The 26288-nt window shown below is 42.1% G+C and overlaps 2 protein-coding genes across 2 annotated transcripts in view; both read right to left on the bottom strand.

The window, feature by feature from the left end:
- znf704 (zinc finger protein 704) overlaps window positions 1-9686 on the bottom strand; it is a gene marked incomplete at its 5' end in the record, with an annotated part of 44566 nt that extends 34880 nt beyond the window's left edge. The window contains 2 exons of the mRNA XM_080045082.1: window positions 3372-3553; window positions 9432-9686. Of these exons, the coding sequence (XP_079901208.1) occupies window positions 3372-3553; window positions 9432-9686 (437 nt within the window). The remainder of the gene's footprint in view (window positions 1-3371; window positions 3554-9431) is intronic.
- A 2085-nt stretch (window positions 9687-11771) lies between these two features.
- The window catches only part of pag1 (phosphoprotein membrane anchor with glycosphingolipid microdomains 1), a 47332-nt gene continuing 32815 nt past the window's right edge, over window positions 11772-26288 (bottom strand). Inside the window, exons 3-9 of the mRNA XM_080045233.1 lie at window positions 26254-26288; window positions 25101-25158; window positions 22745-22841; window positions 22135-22304; window positions 21072-21530; window positions 15957-16016; window positions 11772-15020 (exon numbers count right to left, since the gene is read on the bottom strand). The exon at window positions 26254-26288 is cut by the window's right edge and continues 197 nt beyond it. Coding sequence (XP_079901359.1) covers window positions 14658-15020; window positions 15957-16016; window positions 21072-21530; window positions 22135-22304; window positions 22745-22841; window positions 25101-25158; window positions 26254-26288 — 1242 coding nt within the window. The 3' untranslated portion in view covers window positions 11772-14657. The remainder of the gene's footprint in view (window positions 15021-15956; window positions 16017-21071; window positions 21531-22134; window positions 22305-22744; window positions 22842-25100; window positions 25159-26253) is intronic.

Raw genomic sequence — 26288 nt, 5'->3', positions numbered from 1 at the left:
GGGTCCAGTTACTTTTGGAAACATGAGTAACCTCTGTTCATAGTAGGAAAGAGAGGGCTAGCAGTGGGCAGTCCGAGAGAAGAGAAGTTTTTAACCATCAGATCTGTTGTTTTTGGGGTTTTGCAATAATAAGCTGAGCCCCTCCTTTGATTTCCCCTTCAACTAAGGTTATACTTCGCTTCCCCTGCTAGCAATTAGTCTGCAGTATGCCATTTGTCAAAAGCCAAGCCATTGGTTTCCACTGGTCTGCCCCCGCCAGCTCTAGTTACAATTGACTGTTTCCTGCATAGGAGAAAACATGAGCTTTATGAGGAAGGAGAAAGGGCCCTGACCACAGTCTGACAATGTGTGTAGAGGGGTCTTAACATTCAGCAAAGAGAGAATCAGACCATAAGTATGGTTAGAAACAAATCATAGATGTGCCACTGCCAAAAATTACTGCCTTTTGTGTATTTTGAGCACACGTCACATTTATATAAAAAAAAGGAAACCATTTCTTTGGGCATTTGGGAGTTGGGGGCAATGCAGTAAATAGGTCAATCATGGAATGACACCTATTGATTTTTATTTTTTTTGCAAGATCTGACAAAATGCCACCGAAGTAAATGTGCTGTAAACAAATTACGATTGAGGAGTGAGGCTATATACTCAATAAAGTAATGAGAGCGAATGACAGAATCATAAAAAGGTAGCGAACACAGAAAGCCCGAGGTCTGACATTTATATGGCACAGTCATTTTTTTCTCTTATTTCCCAATGATTGCAAGACGAGACATTGGGGGTACTTCAGTGACTCCCGGTGAGGTAGGAAAAAAACCTATTCTATCTGGGTTACAAGGGACCTGGAGAGCCATGGAACTAGCCAGCCGTCTTCTTGGTAAATCACCAGCTGGGAGAGGGGGAACTTTTGAGAGTGCAATTAACAACCTCAAGGTCAGACTTGTCTAGAGGGTTTGGAAGAAAATCCTCAGGCGCTCGCTCCCTCTTTCTCTATTTTGCTGTTAGGCTCACAGCTATACCGACCATAACATACATGTGCTCTCTCCATCTCCTTTGCCCTCTTGTCCTCCTCTCAACACATACATATATTATTTTCAGCCTTTTTTTCCTTGTTACTCCCTTGTCTCTTTTTTCCTCCATGCCTCCGAGCCGCCAATTTTCTCCATTACAGATGAACGTTACTTCGTGGTGGGTTGGCGACACCATTTCGTCCCCCGGCGCCGGAGCAGGGATTTAAAAAAAATCGGTCGCAGGTGTGCCGAGGATGAGAGCCATGGATCTTAATCTTAAAGCAATAATGGTGCTGCTGTGATAGCACTGAAGAGGTCACTGTAGGGATGTCTGAGAAAGCATGCATCAGGCTCATACATGCTCCTAAGAATGAACTTTACATGTTCTTGATTATGTGTTAAAGAGTACTTTATAAGAAATATGATTTTTTTTGAAGGTTTGATTTTGCACTTGACAAGCACAATAGATCATTGGATTGTTTTAGAAGTACCGGGCTTTGAAGTGCAACACACAAAATAATTAGGTGTCAAGTGTCCAAGACATTGGACTTTTCATTAACACACAAAAAGAGCTTATGATGTTAAGACGGGATGAACGGGCTGCGCTTTAACTATGGGGGTATTTCAGAGCAAGACACATGTAATACAAGGTAAGTCTAACTCCTGACTCAAGACTTATTTTTTAATTTCAGTTGATGAAACTTAATTGGGGGAACACTTATCAACTAACACAATAAACAAACAAACAGGAACAGAAGTTATGCATAGGAAACACTCAAACATAGACACACCATAGCAGCTTGTGCCAGCTGAGCACATTATTGAAACGCACGAAAATGCCTAAACTCTAAATATGTTTGGGATATTTTCTTATCCAACTGATGTGCAGATGCAAGGTGACCCCTCAAACAACTAACCTTTGTCTCTAGTTTTTTCCACTTATGTATTGCTTCAAAAGATGACATATAGATAGATAGTCAAAATAAACACACTACTTACTCTGACACATTCCCGGTTGGAATTTTGGCAAAGGAGATAACTTTGGTGTGTTACTGAAGTTTTGTGGTGTGTCTGCCCACGTTGATGACAGGAAATATGCTTAGCTGAGGCTACATTTAGGTTTATAAGACATTACAAATGGCTGTCCTGCTGTCCGTTGATGACATCAGAAGGATAATCAGGAACTTGCTTTATATAGCCATCATCCCTGAGACGAGGCAACGACCTGAACTCGTGCAAGGGCGGTGAACTGATCAATAAGCCATTCCACAATAACCATACATTGCAAATATCAATATTATGGCAATCCCCTATGCAAGGAGGTAATTATAGAGGGACTGGTGTAAAACCTTTGTCTGCATCCATGAGATGGATTGAATTTTAAAAAGAGATTTTCCCTCCTAATGGACAAGAAGAGAGAACCGAATCAATGATTCATCAGCTAAATAACTATTACATTTAAAGCAGGGCTCGGGACGAGGTGATAAAGCTGCTCAAATGGGCGACTTTTTACTGTACTTCTCAGCGAGTTGCGATCGATTGGACTCTCCCAGCGGCAGCACAAGGAGAAGTAATGGGGAGTGATGTTGGATAACAGTGAGGAGCTCTCAAAGGTATTAGTGGTTCGCATTTAATAGTGAAAGATTGTTTGTTTCTTTATTAGATGACTCTTTACTGCCTTGCCCTGTTAATATTTAACTGCCCCGGCTGTGGACCAGCTACAGCGGTGGATTATGCTTATATTTGTGTGTGTGACTGTGTGTATGTATGTGTGTGTGTGTGTGTGTGTGTGTGTGTGTGTGTGTGTGTGTGTGTGTGTGTGTGTGTGTGTGTGTGTGTGTGTGTGTGTGTGTGTGTGTGTGTGTGTGTGTGTGTGTGTGTGTGTGTGTGTGTGTATGTGTGTGTTTGTGTGTGTGCGTGTTTGTGATATGTGTGAGGAAACAGCTCAGGCATCATCACATAATCAGGTTTTTCAGTTGTGTGGGGATCTGTGCTACATTCTGCAGGATCAGATGGCTTACGTACCCCCACATTCAATGAGACATGGAAACAATAGCCGTTTGTTCTCCCACACAAATAACAAGCATATTTCTTTTTATGGATCTTGGCTACTTTAAGTCCAACTGTCTTAGTCCTCCATACTGTCTTTGTGGAAAAAGCAGGAAGGACATGCAAGAGGGTAAACTGATGCAGTTTACTATGTTCTTTATTTTTTATTTATCTCTGTCCTAATATGAGATGACATATCCGTGTCATAAACCTTCGGTGAACTTTGCATGTATGAACCCAAGCCCAACTCCCTCCAGGACTCAGACTCTCAAACGCGCACGCACACACACACACACACACACACACACACACCTGGCATGAGGGACGTCGATGCTGGAGGACACCACTTTGCGTTTCTGTTCTAGCAGGGACACAGATCGTGTGTCGGGGTCCCGTCCGGCGCGCTTGCCTTCCACCAGCCTCAGCTCCTCCAGAGCCTCGGGGCTGAGGGAGCCTCCTTCCACCTTATGGCTGTCTCCGTTACTGGAGCTCTGCTGGAGAGGGATGCAAAAGAAGATTGAGTCAATGTTGCTCGATGAGAGAACTATGTATGCAAGGAAGTAAGGAAGTAACTGTGCTGGTATAGGAAGAAGCCATAAGAAATGTTTTTTAAAATACTTTATTTGTAGATTTTTTTTTATGAACAAAAAAACTGAAAAAAAGAATACAAAAATAAAAGATAAAATAAAATAAACAACAAACATGGCGTACTCTACTATACAGGTTTCTGTGGCAAATGTCAAACTGAAAATAAAAAGGTAGTTGATGTGTCAAGTAGGTCCCTCCAGTACTGTGATATAGTCAAGGAAAGGCGGCCATATATGATTAAACTTCGTTGATTTCCCTGAAATCTAGCCATAGCAAAGTTGTGCGAAGCAAGAGACAAGTCTCCTCTATCAAAACCCAGTGTGATTACCCCCAGGGTGGACTTGTATATGTGACATGCCGATAGTGCCTATTTAAAAATTGCATGGAAACAATTATGTAGGAAGAAAATTAATATCATTTCGGTTTGGGTCTGGGCTTTCAATCTGGCTGACGAAAACTCAAAAACTCAAATTTGAAAGACTTTCATGTTTATATGTCAAATGACGAGGTACATGGGTCTACTATTGTTTCCAGTCTCTTTAACTAAAAAATAAAAACAACAATGAAAAGCTTTTTAAAGCAGAGTGGACAAACTCAAAAATGCCCAGTGGTCAGTTATGAAATAAGGCTGTTTTTCTATGCTCTTGTAGACATTTTTGGAGATATAAGGTTCTTAAACCGGAAACCGCAAGATACTGTGGACAATTCTACTAAAACTGCCTTCTCATGTACAAAAACAGTGTTAAGTTTAGACCAAACACCAAACTATGCACTTTGTGACTTAAGTGTTGCGCCAACAAAGGCAAGGCATAGAAGAAGACGGCAAGCTCAGTCATTGAACCCTGAACTTAAAGGTGCGACGAGGAACTTTGAAATATTTCTGAAACAGTCTAATTTTTCCTCCGATGATCATAAATCACATGTAACAGCAAACGAGACCATCAGTGCAGAGAACGCTATTTTTATATAGTTTTTCTTAATGCCTTTGTCATGGGTACGCTCACCCAGGAACTACAGCTGGCGTAGTAAAAACACTATCGCTTTTGTCTAAAGGGGGTGCAAGAATTAACACAAACTGAAAGTTACTCAGTGCACCTTTAAAAAAAAACTTTTGCAAGCAGAAGGAAAGGCATTTAAAAAAATGTTAGACCTGGAGTATACACACACAATGTATTTTAATGAGAAACACTTTATATGAACAGGAACATTAATTTAAAAAGCAGAATACATAATCCTATAATTCTCTTTTTTTTATAAAATGTATTGATAACCTGAAAAGAAAAATCAGACTTCTCAATAGAATTCTTATTTTTGGATGAAAGAAAGATCTGTGGGATGTTTAAGCTCAACTTGATGACACTAAGTCAAAAGGAAGTACAGCGGGTGAGTTGTTGTGTGTGTGTGTGTGTGTGCAGCATATTATATATCCTAAGCTATTAGTGAAGACGTATTGTTGGTTTAAGGTCAAGTTGCATACAAGTAGTGGGGGAAGCAGAACCTGTCAGTGTCTTAGAGTGTTCCGTCCACAAAGTACACACACACAGAGACCGCTCTGCTGCCGTGAAAACCAAACACACAAATAAACAACACACAAACAAATTCCAACCTGTATGAAAACATTCCCCAGGGCCACACTTCACAATAACAAACTACTCACTGACACAATCACAAAAGAAAAGCATTTCTCCCAGCACAACCTTTGGGAAAAAAGCACACACACACACACACACACACACACACACACACACACACACACACACACACACACACACACACACACACACACACACACACACACACACACACACACACACACACACACACACACACACACACACACACACACACACACACACACACACACACACACACACACACACACACACACACACACACACACACACACACACACACACACACACACACACACACACACACACACACACACGTAGGTAACTTAAGCCATCAGGCTCTTAGGAACAACATGCACTGAGAAAAACACACATGACATTCAGGCCAGTGTGTTTGTGTATGTGAATTGTATTGTGTGTGCAATGTGCATGTGTGTGTGATTTAGATAGTTATCTCAAAGCACTGTAACACGATTATTAGGCTTGACTGTGGAATAGGCACAATGCCACCCTATCATTCACACACACAAGCACTAAAAGAAAAATGTACTTAAATTAATGAGGTAAAAAAAACATGATAAATGAGTATCCAGTAGCGCTCATGAAAGAGGCATGGTCACACCAACAGTCAGCGGTGTGCAAAACACAGACTTGAGTAAAACAACACGATGGATTACACACCGGCTCGGGGAAGATTAGGTGTTGTGTATGTGTACTTGGATAAAACCAACAGCAATTTCTTATTTTCGCCAGGCTTATGAATGATGGCATAATACGGAGCCAGGAAATAGTGAAGCATGCCAAATCGGTTGTGAAATTTGAGTTGCATGTGTAAATGCTGGTGTGTGTGTGTGTGTGTGTGTGTGTGTGTGTGTGTGTGTGTGTGTGTGTGTGTGCGAAGAAAAAAAACCTAAGTGCCCCTCACAGCCCCCCCACCCCCTCTCGTTACCTCGTATTCCTTCTCTCTTCCACTCACAAACACTCGCAGAGAAACTCATAACCGTTCTTGCATTTCAGCAGTTTGTCAAGCGTAGAGATTCCTCAACCTTTATGGGTCAAAGGTCACAATAAAGCAAGCAGACACAGACCATAAATTAAATCCCATACAGCAGTGTCTTTTAGCACAGTGGTTCTTTGTTGCTCGGAAGTATTTGTATTGGCGTCACATCTAGTGGTGGTGACTATGATCTGGATCAAGAATGTTAATGATTAATCGAGGGTCTCACACTGCACTGACCCAATAGATTTTTTAACAGAACATATAATTTAGTGTCGGGCTGAGAACAGTTATTTTTTATAATGTAATCAAGTTACATTTTTAAATCACAAGAGCTGCAATTTTAACCTAAACTTACATAACAGTTGCAGTTGTAGCTAATCAGTAACTAACATCTATTCCATTAGTTGCCCAAACTACACAAAGCTAATGTACTGTAGACATTAGTAATGTACTAATGTTAGATCTCTCTAAATACGAGCTACATTGGTGTAGATACATTTCTTTATAAAGTAGTTAGTTTAAATTTGACATACAAATAAATACATAAATAAATAGATTTTTTCATCTGATTGTTGGTGCTAAAACAAAATTTGCCTGTGATCAATGCTTGGCACAACGACTTGTTCAAAACAGGCCAGGTGCTACTACAGGTGGGTACTTTACGGGAAATTAGATCACAATTAACACATGCAACACTGCTCAGAAAAATCACAACAACATTTTTCTATAATTCATCTTTAACCTGGTCTCTTTCTACTGCACAGATGGACATGTTTGTATGTAAGCACTCCACCACATACATTAACACATACATCTCCTTTACCCTAACACATAATATCACCAGCAGCAGTAGCAGACTTGACCCTGTGGTCACTGTGCTTCATGCTGACGCTGCTCAGTCAACCAATCAGGGGCCCAGTCTGGACTCAGCGCTTCAGAACAAAGAGTCACTCAGCTGCTGTCAACAAGCTGGCTTCATTCACTCCCACGTCGACGTATACCATCAACACAAACAATAATGTCCTGGCAAAACAAAAAACAAGTAACGCCTCTTTGGGAGCAGCAAGAGATCTGTGCAACATTGCTCACACAACAACACACACATACCAATGAGTCAACAAGTGCTATCCAACCCCCTACTACTACTACTACTACCCCCCTTCAGAACGCGGGTTCTCGTTTGCCATTCTGGGCAAAGTGCCAAGCATCCAGATTCTTTGGTGCATGCCACCCTTTGCCAACCTGGGGGTGCCCGCTTTGTTGGCTGTACAGCTGCTGCTCAAAGGGGGCGGCATGCCCTTACAAACAACCCCCACTCTAAAATGTTTTAAGTAGCCAGCTCTAACTCATTAAACGTTCAAACACACACATACACACAGGAGCACGTCCATGCTTTATTACAGACCTAGGCACACAAAAACAGCAACACACAGATGCACATGGGAATCCACACACACACACACACACACACACACACACACACACACACACACACACACACACACACACACACACACACACACACACACACACACACACACACACACACACACACACACACACACACACACACACACACACACACACACACACACACACACACACACACACACACACACACACACACACACAAAACAGAACAGACCCCTCCTCCTCATTTTATGGCTTGTTTTCGATCTCAGTGGAATAGAGCGCTGAAAGAAACTTGACCATTGTGCTCACAGGACTAAGCTCTCAGCCCCAGCTGCACCACTACAGCCTGCAACTGTAACGGTATTGTGCAACAGCTTCTGTGAGTGCAGCAAAATATGCAATGAGCAAAAACAAGAGAACCCAAGTTAACTTTGCATTTCCCACCCTCTAAAACCTTTGCAATCGCCCATGCATTGGTCTCAGTAAAGGTTTGACATCACTGTGTAAAGTTCTTAAAGAATAGTGTACGTCTTCATTTGGCATTTACAAGTATTTCAGAGTTTCAGCTGAATCTACACCCTCCCTGTATCTGACATTCATACATAAAGGAAATGTGAGCAGTCCAGCGTGTGTGTGTGTGTGTGTGTGTGTGTGTGTGTGTGTGTGTGTGTGTGTGTGTGTGTGTGTGTGTGTGTGTGTGGTAACTAACAGTAATAAGACTTAACGATTACAGCCTGGAAGTTACTTCATCAGTAACACACATGAAAGCAAAGAGGCACTAAACCACACCAAATTAAAATAAATAAAAAAACCAAGCAATCATTCGGTCACATGCATTCCACTCATGTCACTCCCTCACTATAAAAAAGACAGAACACACACACAAACACACACACACACACACACACATAAACAGTGTTTACATCCATAGCTGGATTTGCTTTTCTGAGGCAATGCTGCTTTTCTGAGACAACCTTTATCTGAGGCAATGTGACACCAAAGTATACAAGTTGGATATCATGGATGATGGAGGCAAATGTTGGATTACTGTTAATTAGGCCCATATCACGACAACAAATTTGGACATTATCGAAAAGTTCATTTTCTGCCTCTAATGCCACGCTTTCTATTTTGGACCGTTGTAAGACAATAACAGCCTTGTTGTGCAGAACGAGTTCACATGAAGCCATATGACATTCAACTGAGCGACAAGCTGCATCCTCTTTCCAATGGAAATGTCCAAAAGTACAACACGTTCTTTGAGTACAAATGTGCAATTACGTGCAGGATGCACACCATTTACCTGCCACATATGTGATGTAAAAATCATAAACCTCCGTGCAAAAAATAAATAAAATTTGGACCGGCTCTTTACATTAGTCCAAAACGCTGCAGTCAGAGCGTGTTTGTTTGCCTCGGCTTCACCCGCCCACAACCCCATATAAACATTGCGCAGGCCCTATCAAGCCCTTTGTCCCATGCATCTCATGTCGTCAAAATGCAAAGACAGTCCGTTATTTGATGCAATACTCGGTTAAAATGTGCATTATGGATGGTGTTATTAATGCTGGTTTCCCCCCAATCTGTTTAAATGTGTTATCAGTTGCGGCGGCTGCAGCGTTGGTGACACAGTGGAGGAAGAAGATAAACGCTGCAAAACACCGCACAACAATAACAGTGAAGCGGCGCTGCTGCCTGCCTGCCGGTTACCCCGGCACGAGCACTCACACACATACACACCTTCAGACTGGACTTGAGCGGCCCCTTGGCTGCGGTGTGGTTGAATCCGGCGGCTATCTCCTCCTCGGAGAACTCCTTGAGGCTGCCGTCTTGCATGAGCACGGTATAGACGCTGCGCCGGGCTCCCGCGGCCGACGACACGTCTCTGTTGACAGCCTGGACCACCCCTGTAACCGGGGCTCCGTCCCCCGTCGGACTGGGCGCATAAACGCGGCTGCCGAGGATCGACCGCTTCACCAAACGCCTCGTATGCATGTCTAGGAGTGTCTCGCTGGCGGGACCGGTGAATTTAAACCACTAAACGTCGAATTATGACTGGGAAAACAACGTCGAGAAAAACACAAAACTGCAGCGGGTAGACTACGCGCTCCTCCAACAGCCCTGATAAAATGTTAGAAAGCGGCAACATACTCGGGAGGACGAAACACTCCGAACAGCGTCCTGAATGCACCGTACTCAAAAGCACCGACGATAACTTTGAATAAGCAACTGACAAAACCCTGCAAACGTAAGGACGATTCATTCGCCGCTAAACAGCCTCCACATCTAACCGGCTACCAATTTTCCTCGGTTCGACCTGTTTGTTTTCGCCAGTGCTCCCTGCGAGCTGAAAGGGGCGGCGAGAAAACACGGACAAGCCGCCTCTTTCAGGAACGCGAATTACATTTGTACACGATTTGGCAAAATGGCGACTTATACGTGAGGAAACAAACCGGACTTCGAAGAACGGCGGAAAAAACGTCGAATAATTTCCCTCTGCTCGGACACTACGTGTTGCCACCGCTCCGCAGACGCCAAAAATCCGTTGTAAACGCAGCCGGTAGGTGACTCCCGATCCGGTTACTGTCAACTCCAGTCCGCGAGCGTCTCCCTCCGAGCAGAGCTTCTACCGGCGGAATGCTGCCTGTAAACATGTGCGGTCCGCCGGCCAACGCGGGCTGCTATTGGTCGGTGCATCACACGCCTCCACAAGCCCCCACCGCTCCCCCGTTCTCCTCCAAAAGAAGGTAATGCAAGCCGGGCAGGGAGGAGGATGCTCCATTCAAAACAATGACGCAAGGATGGAGAGGAAACAAGAAGGGAGGGGGATTTGCTATGGCAGAGGGAAAGAAAGGAGAAAAAGGCTAATATAGGCAAAGGTTTAGGAAAACTTGGACCAGACACACAGGCTTAAAGGTGGGGTCAGTGATTCTGGAGAATGCTTGTTGTCAAAATCACTTTTTGTCAAAATCAATGAATATAGCCTCACTATCCACTAGGCTACCTGTCTGTAGCCTACTGTGTGTGTGCTGAAAATAAATCCAGTGTTAACAGGCCTACACAGCTTAGGCTCTGTAAACTGGTAGGCTAAACCAGTTTACAAAGCTGTGTAGGCTAAACAAAAGGGGCCCACCATCTTTCAACATGCATGTTAACCGAGCCTATAGGCTGTGTGTGTTTCAACAGCAGATTTTTTTCAGCATGCATGCACAACAGTCAGGTGGCGGATCTTGAAGATATTCACTGATTTTGACAAAAAGTGATTTTGACCACCTTCAATGCTATGACCTAGTTATCTAAGTGTGTAGCCTACTTTCCAGGTGCCATGGGACTTCTAAATTACTGTGGTCTGGTTTTAAAATGAAATAAATGGACTGCATGACTGGTATGTGTGTGTGTGTGTGTGTGGGGGGGCGGGGGGGTGCGCGTACGTGCATGTGTGTGCAGGTTGTTTATTTTCATGGGGGTTTTATCACTTAATAATAATAATGACACTTATTTCTACTAAAGGCACTATAGGGTGAACTGATGTCAACATCAATCCTGCACATCATGCCTCTCTGCTCTATCGCATCATTTAAACAAACGTGCCTCATGTGCAAATAATAAAAATAGCCAATATATTATACGAATGATAAGTACAAGCCATGCCGGGACACTCTCTGAAAAGCCACTAATGTATAGGCCTACATTCGGTCCGAAATAAGAAACCTAAAGTGTGATCTCACTATGTGACAGAAGTGGGCGCCATGTTATAAAGCAGAAAATATCTGATAAACGATGTCCCTCTTCATTAAAAGTTCACACTACGACGATAAATCAAGATTACCAGGAGACATCCATTGTGATTATCGCCCAGTGTGGCAGGGAGAATGTACCAACCCAATGTTATCACTGTAACAAATAGCCTTATTAATGTCAAACGTAATGCTTTTATAGAAAATCATGGGCTGCTTGCAATCTCTACGTGACAGCTCCCCCATGTGAATAATAATAAAAAAAGATACAATGAATCAATTTATTACATATATATATTTTTTAATTGAACAATTCATATCATAAAATATTTACATGCAGAGAATGGAAAAGAGCGGACAGGGGCGGAGTGACAGATGTGGCCATAACTTCCAAAACTGGCTCTGCCTCATGATCAAAGGCAGGTGTCACCACGGAGCTGCATGTCTGCTGGTTGTAGGGGGGAACAAATGGTCTCATTATGGGAGTAAGGAGTTGAAGGAGAGGGAGCATCTCCGAACCATTCCCTCAAGGGAATTGTGTGTGACCAAGATAGACCACTAGAGAGAATAAGTGATTTTAAGGTACATATCTATTCACTCACTGTGTGTGTGTGTGTGTGTGTGTGTGTGTGTGTGTGTGTGTGTGTGTGTGTGTGTGTGTGTGTGTGTGTGTGTGTGTGTGTGTGTGTGTGTGTGTGTGTGTGTGTGTGTGTTGTCCTGATTAGATTTGGCACTAAAACACCCCCTTTGACAGATCATTTCCTTAGAGGTCATTTATAGCATTCTATGAACACCATTATGTCTAAATGATGGCACCAACCTGATACACAGGCAGAACACTGGGAAGAAATATTGTTCTTGTTTTTGTTGGGAGTGTAAATGACAATGATAATTGCCTTTTTGCAGAAATTAAGCCTTTAACCATATTTTTTTTCCAAAGAGCTTCATTTGTCATTGAGTGGATTGAATTTAAAAACCTCTTTCCCCTGGAGCACTGCTGTGGGATGTAAAAACATTTCAAAAGTCTGATATCATTTGCGAATTAAATTACAGTCAGACAAACACAGCTAGCCTGCGCTAAGCTACCAACAACAAGCTCCTGCACGTCTAATGAAACATGGACAGAGGCTGTAGATTCTATAATGCTGAAATATTTTCGATGTGGGGGGAAACGGATAATGCAAAAAAAAAAAAAAAAAATCTGCAAAGAGTGGACTGGAGATACTGTAGCAGTGAAAAGGGATATTTACAGCACAAACACATTGGCCCTGTTCATTTGAAAACAAACATCAAACAACAGTATTGAGACATAAATTCAGAATTCTTTTTAAATAAAAAAAGTACCACACTTAACTGTTTCTTCTAATGCATGTACCAAGAACATTGTACCATATTTCTGACATTGGATTGGTGACCTCTCTCTTAAAAAAAATAAGCCATTTCAACATTGAGTAACAACACAACCTAAAAAGCCATTGAACAACAGGGTTTCAGTTTTCCTTAAAACGAGGCAGACATCAGTGCTCTTAACAGACTTATTCTAAAATGATACCACTCTGGACATTGTACAAATAAGTAAAATCTTACATAAAACTTCCAGCGAGTTACAGTTGGTTAAAATAGTGCTCTAACTATATACAAGCCTCGGTTGGCATGTCGTCAGCACAAGCTACAAAACACACGCGTATGTTTTTTTTCCTCAGAGTGCTTCTAGTAATTCAAAAAGCGTTACATATTCAAATTGTGCAGAGATGTAACTGGATTGTGACAATGCTTTTGATAAGCTTTATATAAATGCAGTACCATGATATCAAAACATTGTGCTATTGGATGCCAACTGAAGACTGTATACTGTACCAAGTGTATATACTAGGCTTAAAAAAACACGACAACCAAAAAAATACATTGATCGATAGATTTTAGCATTAATAATGCAAGTTTGGTTATTTTATGACATCACACGTCTTTTGGGAGTTGTTTTTGATTCCTTGTGCAAAATGATAAAAAAAATAAAAAACATATGTATGTTTTTCAAATAATGAAAAACAAAGTCAGGGGAAAGCGTACCTTTACAACGGTCATTACTTCACAACTCGCTTCCTTTTAGTATCTTCATAAAAATGCTGGAAAGTTCTACGAATCTCCATTATTTTGTTTTCTCACAAACATACTGTTACATTTCACAATTAAACCACAATATGCATCTTCTTATAAATATGAATTTCACAAAAAAAAACTTTTGAAACATCTAAAAAAAAAAATGCTTTCAAAATGTATTGTGAAACTGCGAGTATGTGTGACACGCCTGCCGTCTCTACTCTCCATTTTGGTTTCGGCAGATGAGTAGTTTTACTGTCCTGTGATATGTGGATCCCACACGTTTGCAGAGTATACATAGCTTTGACCAAAACAACGTGTACTTAGCATTCAAAAAGCCATAATTCCTATTCAATGGTGTAGTCATTGAAATTCTATGCTTGTTTTTTTTTACAAGAGGGTTTTGTCACAGATAAAACTGGCTTTTGCTTTTTCATGCTTAGAAACCCATTCAAGCAGAGAATGCAAAGTGGAGATGCTACCGACCTGACAAAGAATAACCTAGATATACACAATCTCACACCTCAAGAAAACATGAAATCAAGTCACATGGGAGAAGCCAGAAAGTCACTAGCAGCTGCAGAAGGGCCAAACCAATAATGTTACCTTCATATGTACAAGTAAGCGCATGAATTTCATGATTATATGGCACTGAATTCTTGGTTGTCTTTTACTATATCACAGGCACTGATAAAGTCCTCAGCTAACTCCCTTCAAATTCGGCAAGTGTGCTGTGATTGGATATTTATTTGATAGTTTCTTCATTTGATCTTTGTCACAATCAATGTATGTCAAGATGACAAACAAAATGGAATTAACTGATGACGCAAAAGTGCACTCTTGCACACCATGAATGCCCCGATGACTGCGGTCCTAAAGTTCATCTTCTAGTAGAGGCCTAACCAGTACCAATCACATTCACCCTGGTTGATCCATTTAAAAAATAATAATGTAAGACTGGATTAACCGTACCCAAGCTTTGTAAAGAGGACACTCATGCTCTGATGTTGGATAATACACCCTCCTCCCACCAAAAGTCATGCACCAAAAGCATGCTCGGTAGCAGGGTTCCAAGCACTACTAACAGCTCTGCCTGGATGACGTCACAGAAGGGAGCGCTTGTGATTGGACCTCAGAGGCGGGACGTTTCGCGGCTCAGACCCAACTCTCCGACGCTCTCGTAGTCGGGTTCTGCCTTGGTGGAGTCTGCTGCTGACCCTCCCTCCGCTCCCCCGTCCGAGCTGCTAGTCTTTGGGATGCGGATGGTTTCGTAGCCTGGATCTTGGCTGTGCGATGCTGGGTCTGCTCCCCCCACAGCAGGCTCCTCGGGCTGGGTGTAGATATCTCGGACGGTGGCGTACAGGTCACTGGAGGAGGAGGCCGTGACCAGGCCCTTGATCTCCGCTATGCTGCTGTAGTCGTGCTCCTTGTCTTCCTCGTTCACAGCTTGGTCATCCTCACAGTTTGTTTTGTTGACCGTGGAGTACACTGCCGACTGAAGAAATAAAAAATAATCTTCATGGGAAATTGTTCATTTACTTTCATAAAGGTGTACTATGCAGTTTCAGGGGAGGGGGATTTGTTAACATTTGTAAAGCATGCAGTTAGTTTACAAAACATATTTTATCTACATGTAATTCTTATTATTGAATAATCATAAATCAAAACAAAATGACTTTGAGGCCCTTGGAACCATACACACTAGACTAGACTAGAATATGTTTGTAAACCAAATTGTGGGCCCTGCTGCTGTAAACAACAACAGTGAGACAATAACTTTTCAGGAAGCTTTCTAACTTTAAACAGAGTTCCAAGGATCCAATTTTCCTGAGAAGAAAGTTTGTTTATTCAGGTAGAATTCAGTGAGAATAAACCGTTGAAAATGTTCCTTTCTCTGACATACCTTAAGTTACATAGTGCACCTTTAAAAGTGTACATATGACATTTGTACTCATTCTGATGTAAGGCATGGGGGGATACTGTATTAGAGCTCTTAGTTGTATGTGTACTATGTATGTCTTTGTAATAATTTTTTTTGTCATTAATGTATATTACTTTTTCAATGTTTTTGCTTTGTTGTTTCGCTGTGGACCCCCTTGAAAGCAAGACGCTGCATATCAACGGGGTCTATCCTCCAATAATGTTTTTGAATTGACCTTATCTTGGTTATTACCTGTATTCAATTCTTGTTAACACTACTACTTTTATTGGGAATATACACAAAAACAAAGTTCCCTGCAAGGTTTTCCCCTCCTAGCGTATTGTTTGATGTCTGTGTGACTATTATACAATTTATTTTTCTTCTTTTTACATTTATTTTTTATCTTTAAGTTATTTGAAGCATTGGCTTTCACAGAGTAAAGTGCTGCTGTCTCAGAACAGGAAACGGCAGCGTATGGGGAATAAGGGAGTTTAACACACACACACGTACCTCATTGTCTGACAGTATGTGGTTGTCGAACCCTGGTGCAGAAGACAGAGGGGAGTGTAACTGGAGAAGAAACAAGAACAAAGAGCTGGATTTAGAAATGGCAGCCCAGTGTATGAAAAGAAAAAGACTGAGCACAACAATCAGTCGTTTTAAAACACTCCTCAGGCTTCTCCTAAAAGAGTCTGCTAGGAACATTTTAGGGGTTGTCACACTTTTTTTTATTTTGAAGGATTTGGTGGCATCTTCCTATCGTATGAATCTAAAGTGACACGCTCTGTAGAAGGTCTCCTCATCAAAAGAAGCATGCTGTAAAACTTAAACTTTTTCTGTGATTCCAAACCAACTTTGAGGGACTGCCGTGAAGATATTGTTGCAGTTCTTATTGATATGCATTTCTAAAAAAACCTGTGGAAAATCTCTCTGAATGTCTTTTAAGAGCACTCGGTAAGCAGTCGATAAAGCGAGATAAACAATTGCTGCATTTGCCGTTTCTGCTTTGATACACACAAAGCAACGTTGTATAAAAAAAACACCCATTCATTAAGAAAATTTGTTGAGTAAAAGTCAATAGTCGGTGACGGGAAAGTGTGATGTTTTTGTGCACAGCCTCTCTCTCCGTCGTATGATCGATGAGGGAGTCATTAATCAACAAAACACATCTGACAGCAGTGTGCCAATCACTTGGGAGAGTCTTACAAGACATTCAATATCGCTGCTGGCTGTTGACTAAATAGTTCACATCACATGGAATTTTAGTTACGCATTTGTCAGGGAGGAAAACATACCCTTTTTATTTGCTTCTCCTGACTGAATGTAGGGAATAAATTAGGATTTACCAAGTCAAATCCAATCCGTTTTATTTATATAGCCCAATATCACAAATTGCCATTACGCCTCAGTGGGCTTCACAGTCCGTACACAATATGACACCCTTTCTCCTTAGACCCTAGTTGGAGGAACCATGTTTAATTCTGATGGCTTTTGAAGAAGGGAAAGCTGTTCACTTGTTGAGGGCACATAGGGCCCCACAAGCTACGCTCTTAAGCGCTGAGTGAAAGACTTTGCACAGGGATCATCCATCAAACCATCCGCCCGAGTTGCGCGAACGTCGTGTATTCATGCGAATACATGTTTCTCTGGCATTTTCTCAAAGCCCGTTAATCAATATGATTACTTTATGGATAACGCTTGTTTGGAGACATGATTACTTTTATAGATCCGGCACACACACACACACACACACACACACACACACACACACACACACACACACACACACACACACACACACACACACACACACACACACACACACACACACACACACACACACACACACACACACACACACAGTAATGCAGCAGATGCCCTCTTTCATTTCACCCTAATTAGGCGTCCAATTAGGTAGAGTGCTCCGCAGGAGTGTTGAAACACGGACAAAGGTGTCTTGATCCAGTCGCTGCACCTCTCAGAGTGTGTGTCATCTCACAATATTTGTTCGTCTAATTTGTAGCCATCCTTATTCTTGGCTCAAGTGTCACTGACACACAAATTAACATGGAATTTTGAAGTGAATTTCCATTAAGTAAATCATGTGGTAAGCAAAACAAATGTGTGTATTTACCCTGTGTCTGATGCAAAACAAGCATTACCATTTGAGTCTTCAGAAACTTTTTTAAACGCATATTTTACTAACATACAGACCTATAGCAGAAGGTGGACAGTGATTGCTTTGTGTCAAAATGCATCGAGACATAACATCTAAGAGATTAATATTTTGACGTGTTACAATAAGACGTCATGGGTTTTGAGCACGTACTGTATGTGTGACAGGATTATGGGAATAGGTCCATGTGCAGTGCACGTGGGAGATACAAATACACACAGAACATACAGCAAGTAGGCTATGGCAGTAAGCTGATTACAGCAGCCTCCGAAGATGGACGTCTCAGGTGTCAGTGTGTCAGTCATGCTGACAGGCAAATTGATGTACGTACTGTACACACATGTCAGTTTGAATAGATCAGCTCAGATGACCTGTATTCCCTAATTTAGCATATGCTCATTTAAGCATGTGAACAACTCTGAACAAACTATGGATATGCTTTATATATAAACCCCATTGACACACCAACAAAGAAGACACACTTAAACACAAACATAATACATACTCCCTATTGAACAATAGCAATTTCCTTTTAGCAGCTCAACAGTGCTGACGAGCAGTTTGCCTGGACCGTGTGTGTCCCAAGGGTATATCCCAGAAGCCCACTGGCTGGGTCAAATTCATTTCCTGCACCTCACATGAAAAAAAGCCCTGGGCAACACGAAGGCAAACGACTGCAAACAAGTGTTATGGCGGTTCAATAACTGTACCGCCGCACAAAATCAGAGACCCTCTAAATGAAAGGTCACAAAAAGGCTATGTGAGGGTGTGTTTTTCTGTGTGTTTGTGTGTATGTTTGTGTGTATGTGTGAGAGAGAGACGGAGACAAATAGAGAGTTTCTATAATCAAGTGTTCATAGAAAAATGTGTGCATATGAGAAAGCCAGCTTCTGTGTGCATAGGCAGCATTTACAGAGCTGCTACCTGAGGGGGATTCCTCTATAGGCATTTACATACAGAGCGTGTGTGCATGCGTGTGTGTGTGTGTGTGTGTGTATGTGTGAGAGAGATGGAGACAAATAGAGAGTTTCTGTAGCCCATGCCATCCATCATGAAGCCAGACTAACTGTCAAAGTGATGGCGGCCAGCTGGCGCTTACTAGGCCCAGACAAACACACACATACACACACACACACACAAACACACGAGCAAAGCTCACACTCGTCCTGACAAGACAAATCACCGACCCGTTTTCAGGTCATATACAGGCATAAACAACGGGGAGTCGGGAACATTCATGGTTAACCTTAAATCAGCCCCAGGGAGTCTATATGTACTAAAATATATGTAAACACACACACACACACACACACACACACACACACACACACACACACACACATCATCATATTATCTGTGTGTGTGTGTAATATGTGGGGGTGGGGAAAAATAACAGTTTAAATGCTGACTAGACATGGCAACAAATGCATGTGAGTGTGTTTATAAATGAATACATGTTTTGAGGGAGTGTGTGCATGCGCGGCTGCCATTATGATTTGGAGATATATTGTAGTTCAGTAGATGAACATTTGGTCATTGATACTGGGTCAGATGAGGCCAGACTCGCCTTCTGTCCAAATGAGCAACAGTGATTAACTAATTGGCTACAACAGAAGAGACAAAGGGATAGAGAGATGTGATGGAAAAGAAAATGAAGAGGAGGGGAAGTACAGTAGATGAACAGAGGAAAATAAATGACAGATTTTTAAAAAATAGAAAGAAAAAAAGGTTCAACCTATGGTTTATCAAAAGGTGAAACCAAAAGTTAGAGTGACACCTGAAATGTGGCTAATGCATAATTAGCTGTTATTTAGGCTGCCCACTGTAAATAAGTTTGTCAGGTTACTGCATTTGCATATCCCAGCAACTCTGGCTTGGTGAGTATAGGCCTACTATCTTAAAATTACTGATAGGGATGACGGCCAAAACAGCAACGAAGCTGAGAATCTACAACTAGGCTAACAGTTCTGTGAAGCGGAGCTTAATGCTAAAAGCAGCATGCTAACACGCTCACAAGGACAGTGTTAATGTGTTGATGCTAAGCAGATAAAATGTGTAAGAATGTCAGCATTAGTTTAGCATGTTGGCACGTTGGCTAGTATTCATTGATTAGGACCAGACACACAAAGTAGAGCTGAGGCTGAAGGGAAGATCTATAGTTTAGTTGGTGGTAATAAATGTGTATAACTATTAGTTGTTCAGACATTTCCATAAATTAAAAACAAAAACATTCAACTTCATAATGACTAGGCGCTAAAGGAAAAGTCAAGGGATCAACAATTTGTCCTCTGGGCAACATCAAATCTGCACCAAACTTAGCGACTGTCCAATGCTTCTTTGGTCCGTACCAAAGAGGTGGACCGATCGACATTTAGCCAAGTCAGTTGCATGGCTAATAATGTACAGTATGATAATAAACCATAATGATCCTTATATACAGTATAGGCTATACAAAATACAGAGAAGGGGAAAGTTATGCAGATGCGATTAAATATGAACAGAACTGTAGAGGATGAAGATTGTTCAAAGGAGAATATCAGTGGGCGCTTGGGGCAGCATTGTGGCAGATTGACTGTGTGATGTTTTGCGTGCTTGTCAACAGTCTGATGCAGTCTCTCCTGAGCTCTGGGAGTGAGTTGGTGCGTGTGCGTGCGACTGATGGATCTCGGCATGTGGAAGGCAGCACGCTGAGCGCGGCGGATGCACTAGCAGCAGCAACAGACTCAAACGCTCTTCTTTTCACCTCTCCACTCCTTTTTTCTCCTTTACTCTCCATCCCTCTCCTTCTCCTTCACATCTCAATCTCTCACCCCTCGCTCCTTTCCTCTCCCCGATACACTCTTTCTTTCCTATCATCCCTGCCATCGCCTCTTTACTGCAGATGGCTTCATTTGTATGCCGCTGGGTTTTATTTATTTTTTCCTTCAGCTTAGCCCACTTTGAGTCCCATCATCTCCCTGTCACTATCAATGTTTCATCTATTACTCCCCCCTTCTCCTTTTATCACCAGCTCCAATTTTCATTTACCCTTTCTCCCCTCACTGCTACACCACTGTCTCTCCCGAATTATTTCCCTCAGTCTGTCTGACACTCTCCCTATAAAGCAAATGATAATAGTGGCGACACATCTCCCCTCTTTCTTTGTTCTCCGTGGTCTCTTTCTAGCTAAGTCAACTATGTTGCACAGCATTGCAGAGTAGATGACCCTACTCAAGTTTATATGGGGGATAACTTGTGTTATTAGGACAACTCGAGGACATCCGAAAATGAGAGAAAGCATACTTAATGGTATTATAGGTTCAAAAACGAGTTTCTCACATGCCAATATGCAGTACATAACTCCATCTTAAAAAGTGGAAGATTTGATATTACGGCATAATGCAGAAAATCTACAGGTGTCACGCACACACACACACACACACACACACACACACACACTATTCTCTCACCTCTCCATTGTGCAGCCCAGCCCCCGCCCGCCCGTTCATCATCACCACCGGCAGGTTGTCGTTCTCATCCAGAACCTTCTCCGGTAGCGGCGGAGGTCGTTCCTCCTCTGGCTCCTGCAGTGGCTTGTGGGACGGGACACCACCACCGGCGTTGTTATCAGAGCGCCTCCTGGCCTCCATGTCTGCACTGTGGCGGCTCTTCTTCTTCAGGTCTATGGAGGCGTACTCCACCCCGGCGCACAGGGGCCCCCGCTCCGGAGTGCAGGGGCTGAGGTGACCGTTGAGCAGGGCAGGGGGATGGGGATGATGGTGGTGGTTGTGTTTTTCTCCAGGGCTGGGCTGGACGGTACCGTTGGGGAGGCTGAGCTCCGTGGGCGGGTCTTTGAGCTCCTTGACCGTCTCGTACAGGGAGTCTTCCACGCTGACATCGCGCGACGCCACCGCCATCTCCTTCACCACCTGGTTATCGGATACACATCAATTGATTCTTAATAAGCTTGTAAATGTTTGGTATATATTTAAAGGAGAAGTAAGCGATATGGTCCTTTTAGCTAACGTCCTGTCAGTGACTGCAATACGCAGTCCCCTCCCTTGTCCCTACTTCACTACCACATGATCGCGCAGCTGTCTTCATCAGATAGTGCCGTGATGGAGAGCAGCGAGTCGTCATTCACGGGCCCAGAGACCCTCCTCTTTATGGCGCTCTGTCCTCTGATTGGATAAAAACGAGCGGGATACTTGAAATTTGATCTGGCAATTACTGCAAAGCTGTATGATTGGGAGACCTGTGTTATGAACTGCACATACTGTTTAAGTGATTCCTGTATGAAAGTAGAGTGATTTAACACATATACTGTACTATCAAAAAAAATTACTTCTCCTTTAATGCTTTTTCACTATGAGCTCAAACCATCCTGGAACTGTATGTTGGACATATTCAAATATCTCCCTCTGTATATTTTGAGCCAAACAATCGATCACCAGGCCAGACAAAGTAAAATCTTCAATCTATACTGTAACAGGCACATTTAGTCTCTGGAGAGGTTTGACTCTAGACATTAACCTCATATGTGCTGTCCCCTGAGGCAGGGGGGCCGTCCCCCATGAGGGCATTGTTGGGTGGAATGCTGGGAAGCTCGCGGTCTTGAGGACACTTGGAGGACCTGAGCTCTGATTGGCTGGAGAGCAACTCCTCCGACGGCTGGGGACTGTTGTCCTGTGTGTCCGTAAGTACTAATGGAGGAGAGAGGGGAAAAAAGAGAGAGAGAGAAAGAGAAAGAGACAGAGAGAGAGAGTCATGACCAGTAAAACGCTTCTCATTTGGCGACATCGTTTTTTTCCTGATTGGCCACTGCAGAACAGATCCATTAATATTTGTCAGTTTAATTTTTACATATTACCCAGCAAAAAATGACTGAGACATTACATAGACATGACCACACAAAAAACAACAGCTGAGGTTTCGAATGAACCCCAGACAACAAATATGTTGCATAACAACAGCTGCTAAACTGCTAATGCTTGCTATAATGTTGCTCAATTATAAATGTGAAACGCAGCACAGACACATGCTGCACTTGTTGCTCTAATATCATAGAGTTGAAAACATTAGGTACATGGACAAAGAAAGACGTGACATGCTAAACTAAAAGCTCACTATTTTTTTGGCTTACTTGTACCGCTGGTTAGAGGACCATTGTGAGAGCTGCTGACCGCCAAGTCAGTGGCTGGACTCTCTGCTGATTGGCTGAGTGTATCTTTCTCTGACACCTGCACAACAAAGGATAATATGCGTGTCACTGCTGGGCTAATATCAGAGGCTTGCTGCACAACTCTTAAACTATAGTTATAGTTATATTGAACATGAAAATGGGTGAAAACACCATCAAGAATTGTTGAATTCCAAAAGGGAACAATAAATCAATCTGCACTTTTCCTCTAGCACAGGGTAGATGACTTCACACCTCTGTGCAATCCAAAAGCCACAGTCAGCACATTGTAAAGCATCTGATAACTACGAGGCATTGGTGGCGTCACATGAATAAAAATGAAAACCATATACTTTGTGGGTACCCACGGGGAAATTTGTTTTCTCTATATTGCTGTACCTTCCCTCTACACAGGAAAGTGGCAGCTACAGAACAATGAACAGTGCAGCTGGCAGGGGGTTTGGTATTTTTGCTGAAGGACACTTCAGCAGAGCAAAACAAACAAATCTCTAAACCACCACAGCCACCAATTGAAAGGCATGCATCCGTACTTGCTACATCACAAATCTGGAATCAGCACTGTCGTCCATTCCACATGACTGACGCTGAAGATAAACTGCACCTATTAACACCACATTATGCTGAGCACCTGCATCATGGATTTATTTACATTTTAAACAAACTGTCTTGTTTACATAGGCAAAGTTATCAACCTGTCACTTACTTACTACCAAAAGCTTCATAAACAATGTGATGGTATATATAGCCAAGACTCTCTTTGTTATAAGGTTTGTTGTTTTCCTCCCTTGTGAGCAGAAGGAGGCTAGAAGCTCCACGACCCCACCTAGTGGTCAATCAGTCTCATAACTATAGGTGTACATGATGTAATCTTTTAACTATTTTATGACCCAAGTATCTCTTATGTTATTCTTTTGGGGTTGCTTTCTTTCCTTGACGAGGGGTGGGCAATAGGATATGAAAAAAAAACATTCATCAGCATCATTCAAGTTCCATCTTTTCTAGTTTATTTCCACATCCAAATCCTAATATTGATTGTTATATATATATATATTCTACTTTATAAGGATCAAAATTGACCAACTTAAACACTAGTCAAGCTAACTTTCTTTATAACAAGGCTAAGGCAAAGGAAGCCTTTCTGGCCCATGTTTGGATGCAGCCGCATGGGAAGACTGATTGCGAGGGGTGAGGGAGGGGAGCCAATCCACTCACCCGTGAAGACAAGGACCCCCATTAGACCTATCAGGCTGTGACACGGTCCGTCATTTAAATGGGCCCCTCCTGAAACAATCTGACCACGCCGCAATTGCTAGTTACAGTCACGATATCCATCAGACGTAGAAAAAAAGGCTCTAAGGGATGCGTACGTGCACACAGGGGCATGTAAGCTGACACACACACACACACACACACACACACACACACACACACACACACACACACACACACACACACACACACACACACACACACACACACACACACACACAGAGGGAGTGGCTGGATAAGAGAGTAAGTGGGTGTCACTTAGTCTGTGAAGGCCAGGCGTTTGTCACACTTAAATATGTGACAAACATCCGTATTATGCGACTTAGTAACTGTATCTATACTCATGACAAAGTGAATAGAGTCATTATTATTAGCATATACCTAGAAAAAGGCAAAGGCCAACTCTACAATTGACAATTTACAAACAATCTAACTATCTGGCTAACAAGTGGATGCTGTAAATCTGCACTACGCGAGGAGGTGTGTTGCATTTGTTTCTGTGTCAGTGGGACAGCAAATGTCAATGTGTGTGTGTGTGTGTGTGTGTTAGTTTTTCAGGCATGCAATTCAGCCAAAGGGAAAGCTATGTCCAAACTCCAAAGGCCTCATCGCTGTTAATATTTTGTCAGTGTTTGATTTCATTATCAAGCTATCTTGGCTCTCCCATGATGTAAATACCCTAACCAGATCTTTCTTTAAAAAAACAAAAAAAATTACTGGTTAAGCACGATTGCTTGCTTGTGTAAGATGATGTCAAAGAGAGCGGCTGTGTATGTGTTGGTGTTTATACGTAAGCGTGAATGTTCACGCAAGCAATCACTAATCTGCCCGACACACTGAGGCAAGATGACTCAAAACACAAAAATGTTCCCCTACACATTTGATATCACTCAGATAACGCATGCACAATCGCAGGCACGCACACACGCTAAGCTAACCAGCTTGATCTGTAGCTTCAGCAAGAAAGGGAATAGTTTGTGCTCTTGCTATTGGAAATATTTAAATAAAAAAAACCTGAAGTCCAACTTACTCCATTCATGAGGTTCTCGTGGTCTCCTGCTGGATGTCCATTCACTGCCTTCTTCTGCCTAAAAAGTGAGAGGAGTGGAGGGATAAAAGAAAATAGTTTGAGAGAGGGAGGGATAAAAGGTGGATGAATACACAGCAAAGCCCACACACAGGCAAGCAGTTCTGATATTATATCCGATATGTGTGGTGTAAGCATCTTCTCTTGGCTCATTTGAAACAATACCAATGGAGGTCAAAGTGCCAGTTTTAAGGTTTTAGATTTAGAGTGATTGCGGTTATTGAAATCTACCAAGGAATACAAGATCTTTTATTCCATCAGCTGTTGGCTTTTCAAACAGAATCTAATTTGTTGGCCCTTAGGGACATCTTAGCTCACATTTCTATAGCTCAACTTGTTTAGTCTCTGGGGCATATATATAAAAAAAAAACTAATCCAATTACTACATTTTGACAGCAAACATTTGCTCTTTCATAATTGTTACATTAAAACCGTCATACGCCTGAGGTCATTATGTGCTTTTAGTCAGCAGAAATATTCTTCATTAGTTGCCACACCTGTAAACAGTCTATGTGCCGCACCCATAATTACTGTAGTCTAAAAATGCTCTCTAAAGTATTTGTGCTATGTTCAACAGTACAATGTGCTGCCGGCATTTCCAGCAATAGTAGATTGTTGTTTAGATAGGAGTCAGAGTCAACTATCACAAAGACGATGTGTCACTACGTAAAACTCAGGGAACTATTAAGACCCTTAAAGCCCCTGTAAACCCAAATCCACAAAATTATTCTCACTATCTTATTTGTGGATATAGTTGCATAAAATAGTTGCATCTGAAAATAATTAGACATATTCCATATGAAAGATATTGTCATTTAAGTTTGATAAACTTTAACACTAATTCGGTTCAGATGACACGGTCTATAAAAACAATGACTGTTGCCATGGGGACCATTTGATACAGCCACACCCACAAAGTCTTGTCAAACTGCCTAGAGACAGTACATTTAAACATTCCCTTTCAATCTGATTTTTGTAAAGAACTTATTGAGACACACAACTTTGATATCACATATTGAATCACCCACTTTTCTCACGTCTTCTCAATAGCCACGTGAGTGATTCCGAAAAAACGTGTGTGTGAGACGGTGCTTACCCATGGCAGCTAGCACACAGCAGCATTAGCATGGA

Source organism: Ammodytes marinus, assembly GCF_949987685.1.
Source record: "Ammodytes marinus genome assembly, chromosome: 17".
Classification (NCBI taxonomy): domain Eukaryota; kingdom Metazoa; phylum Chordata; class Actinopteri; order Uranoscopiformes; family Ammodytidae; genus Ammodytes; species Ammodytes marinus.
The sequence above is the reverse complement of the archived record's forward strand: the minus strand, read 5'-3'. Positions and strand labels throughout refer to the sequence as shown.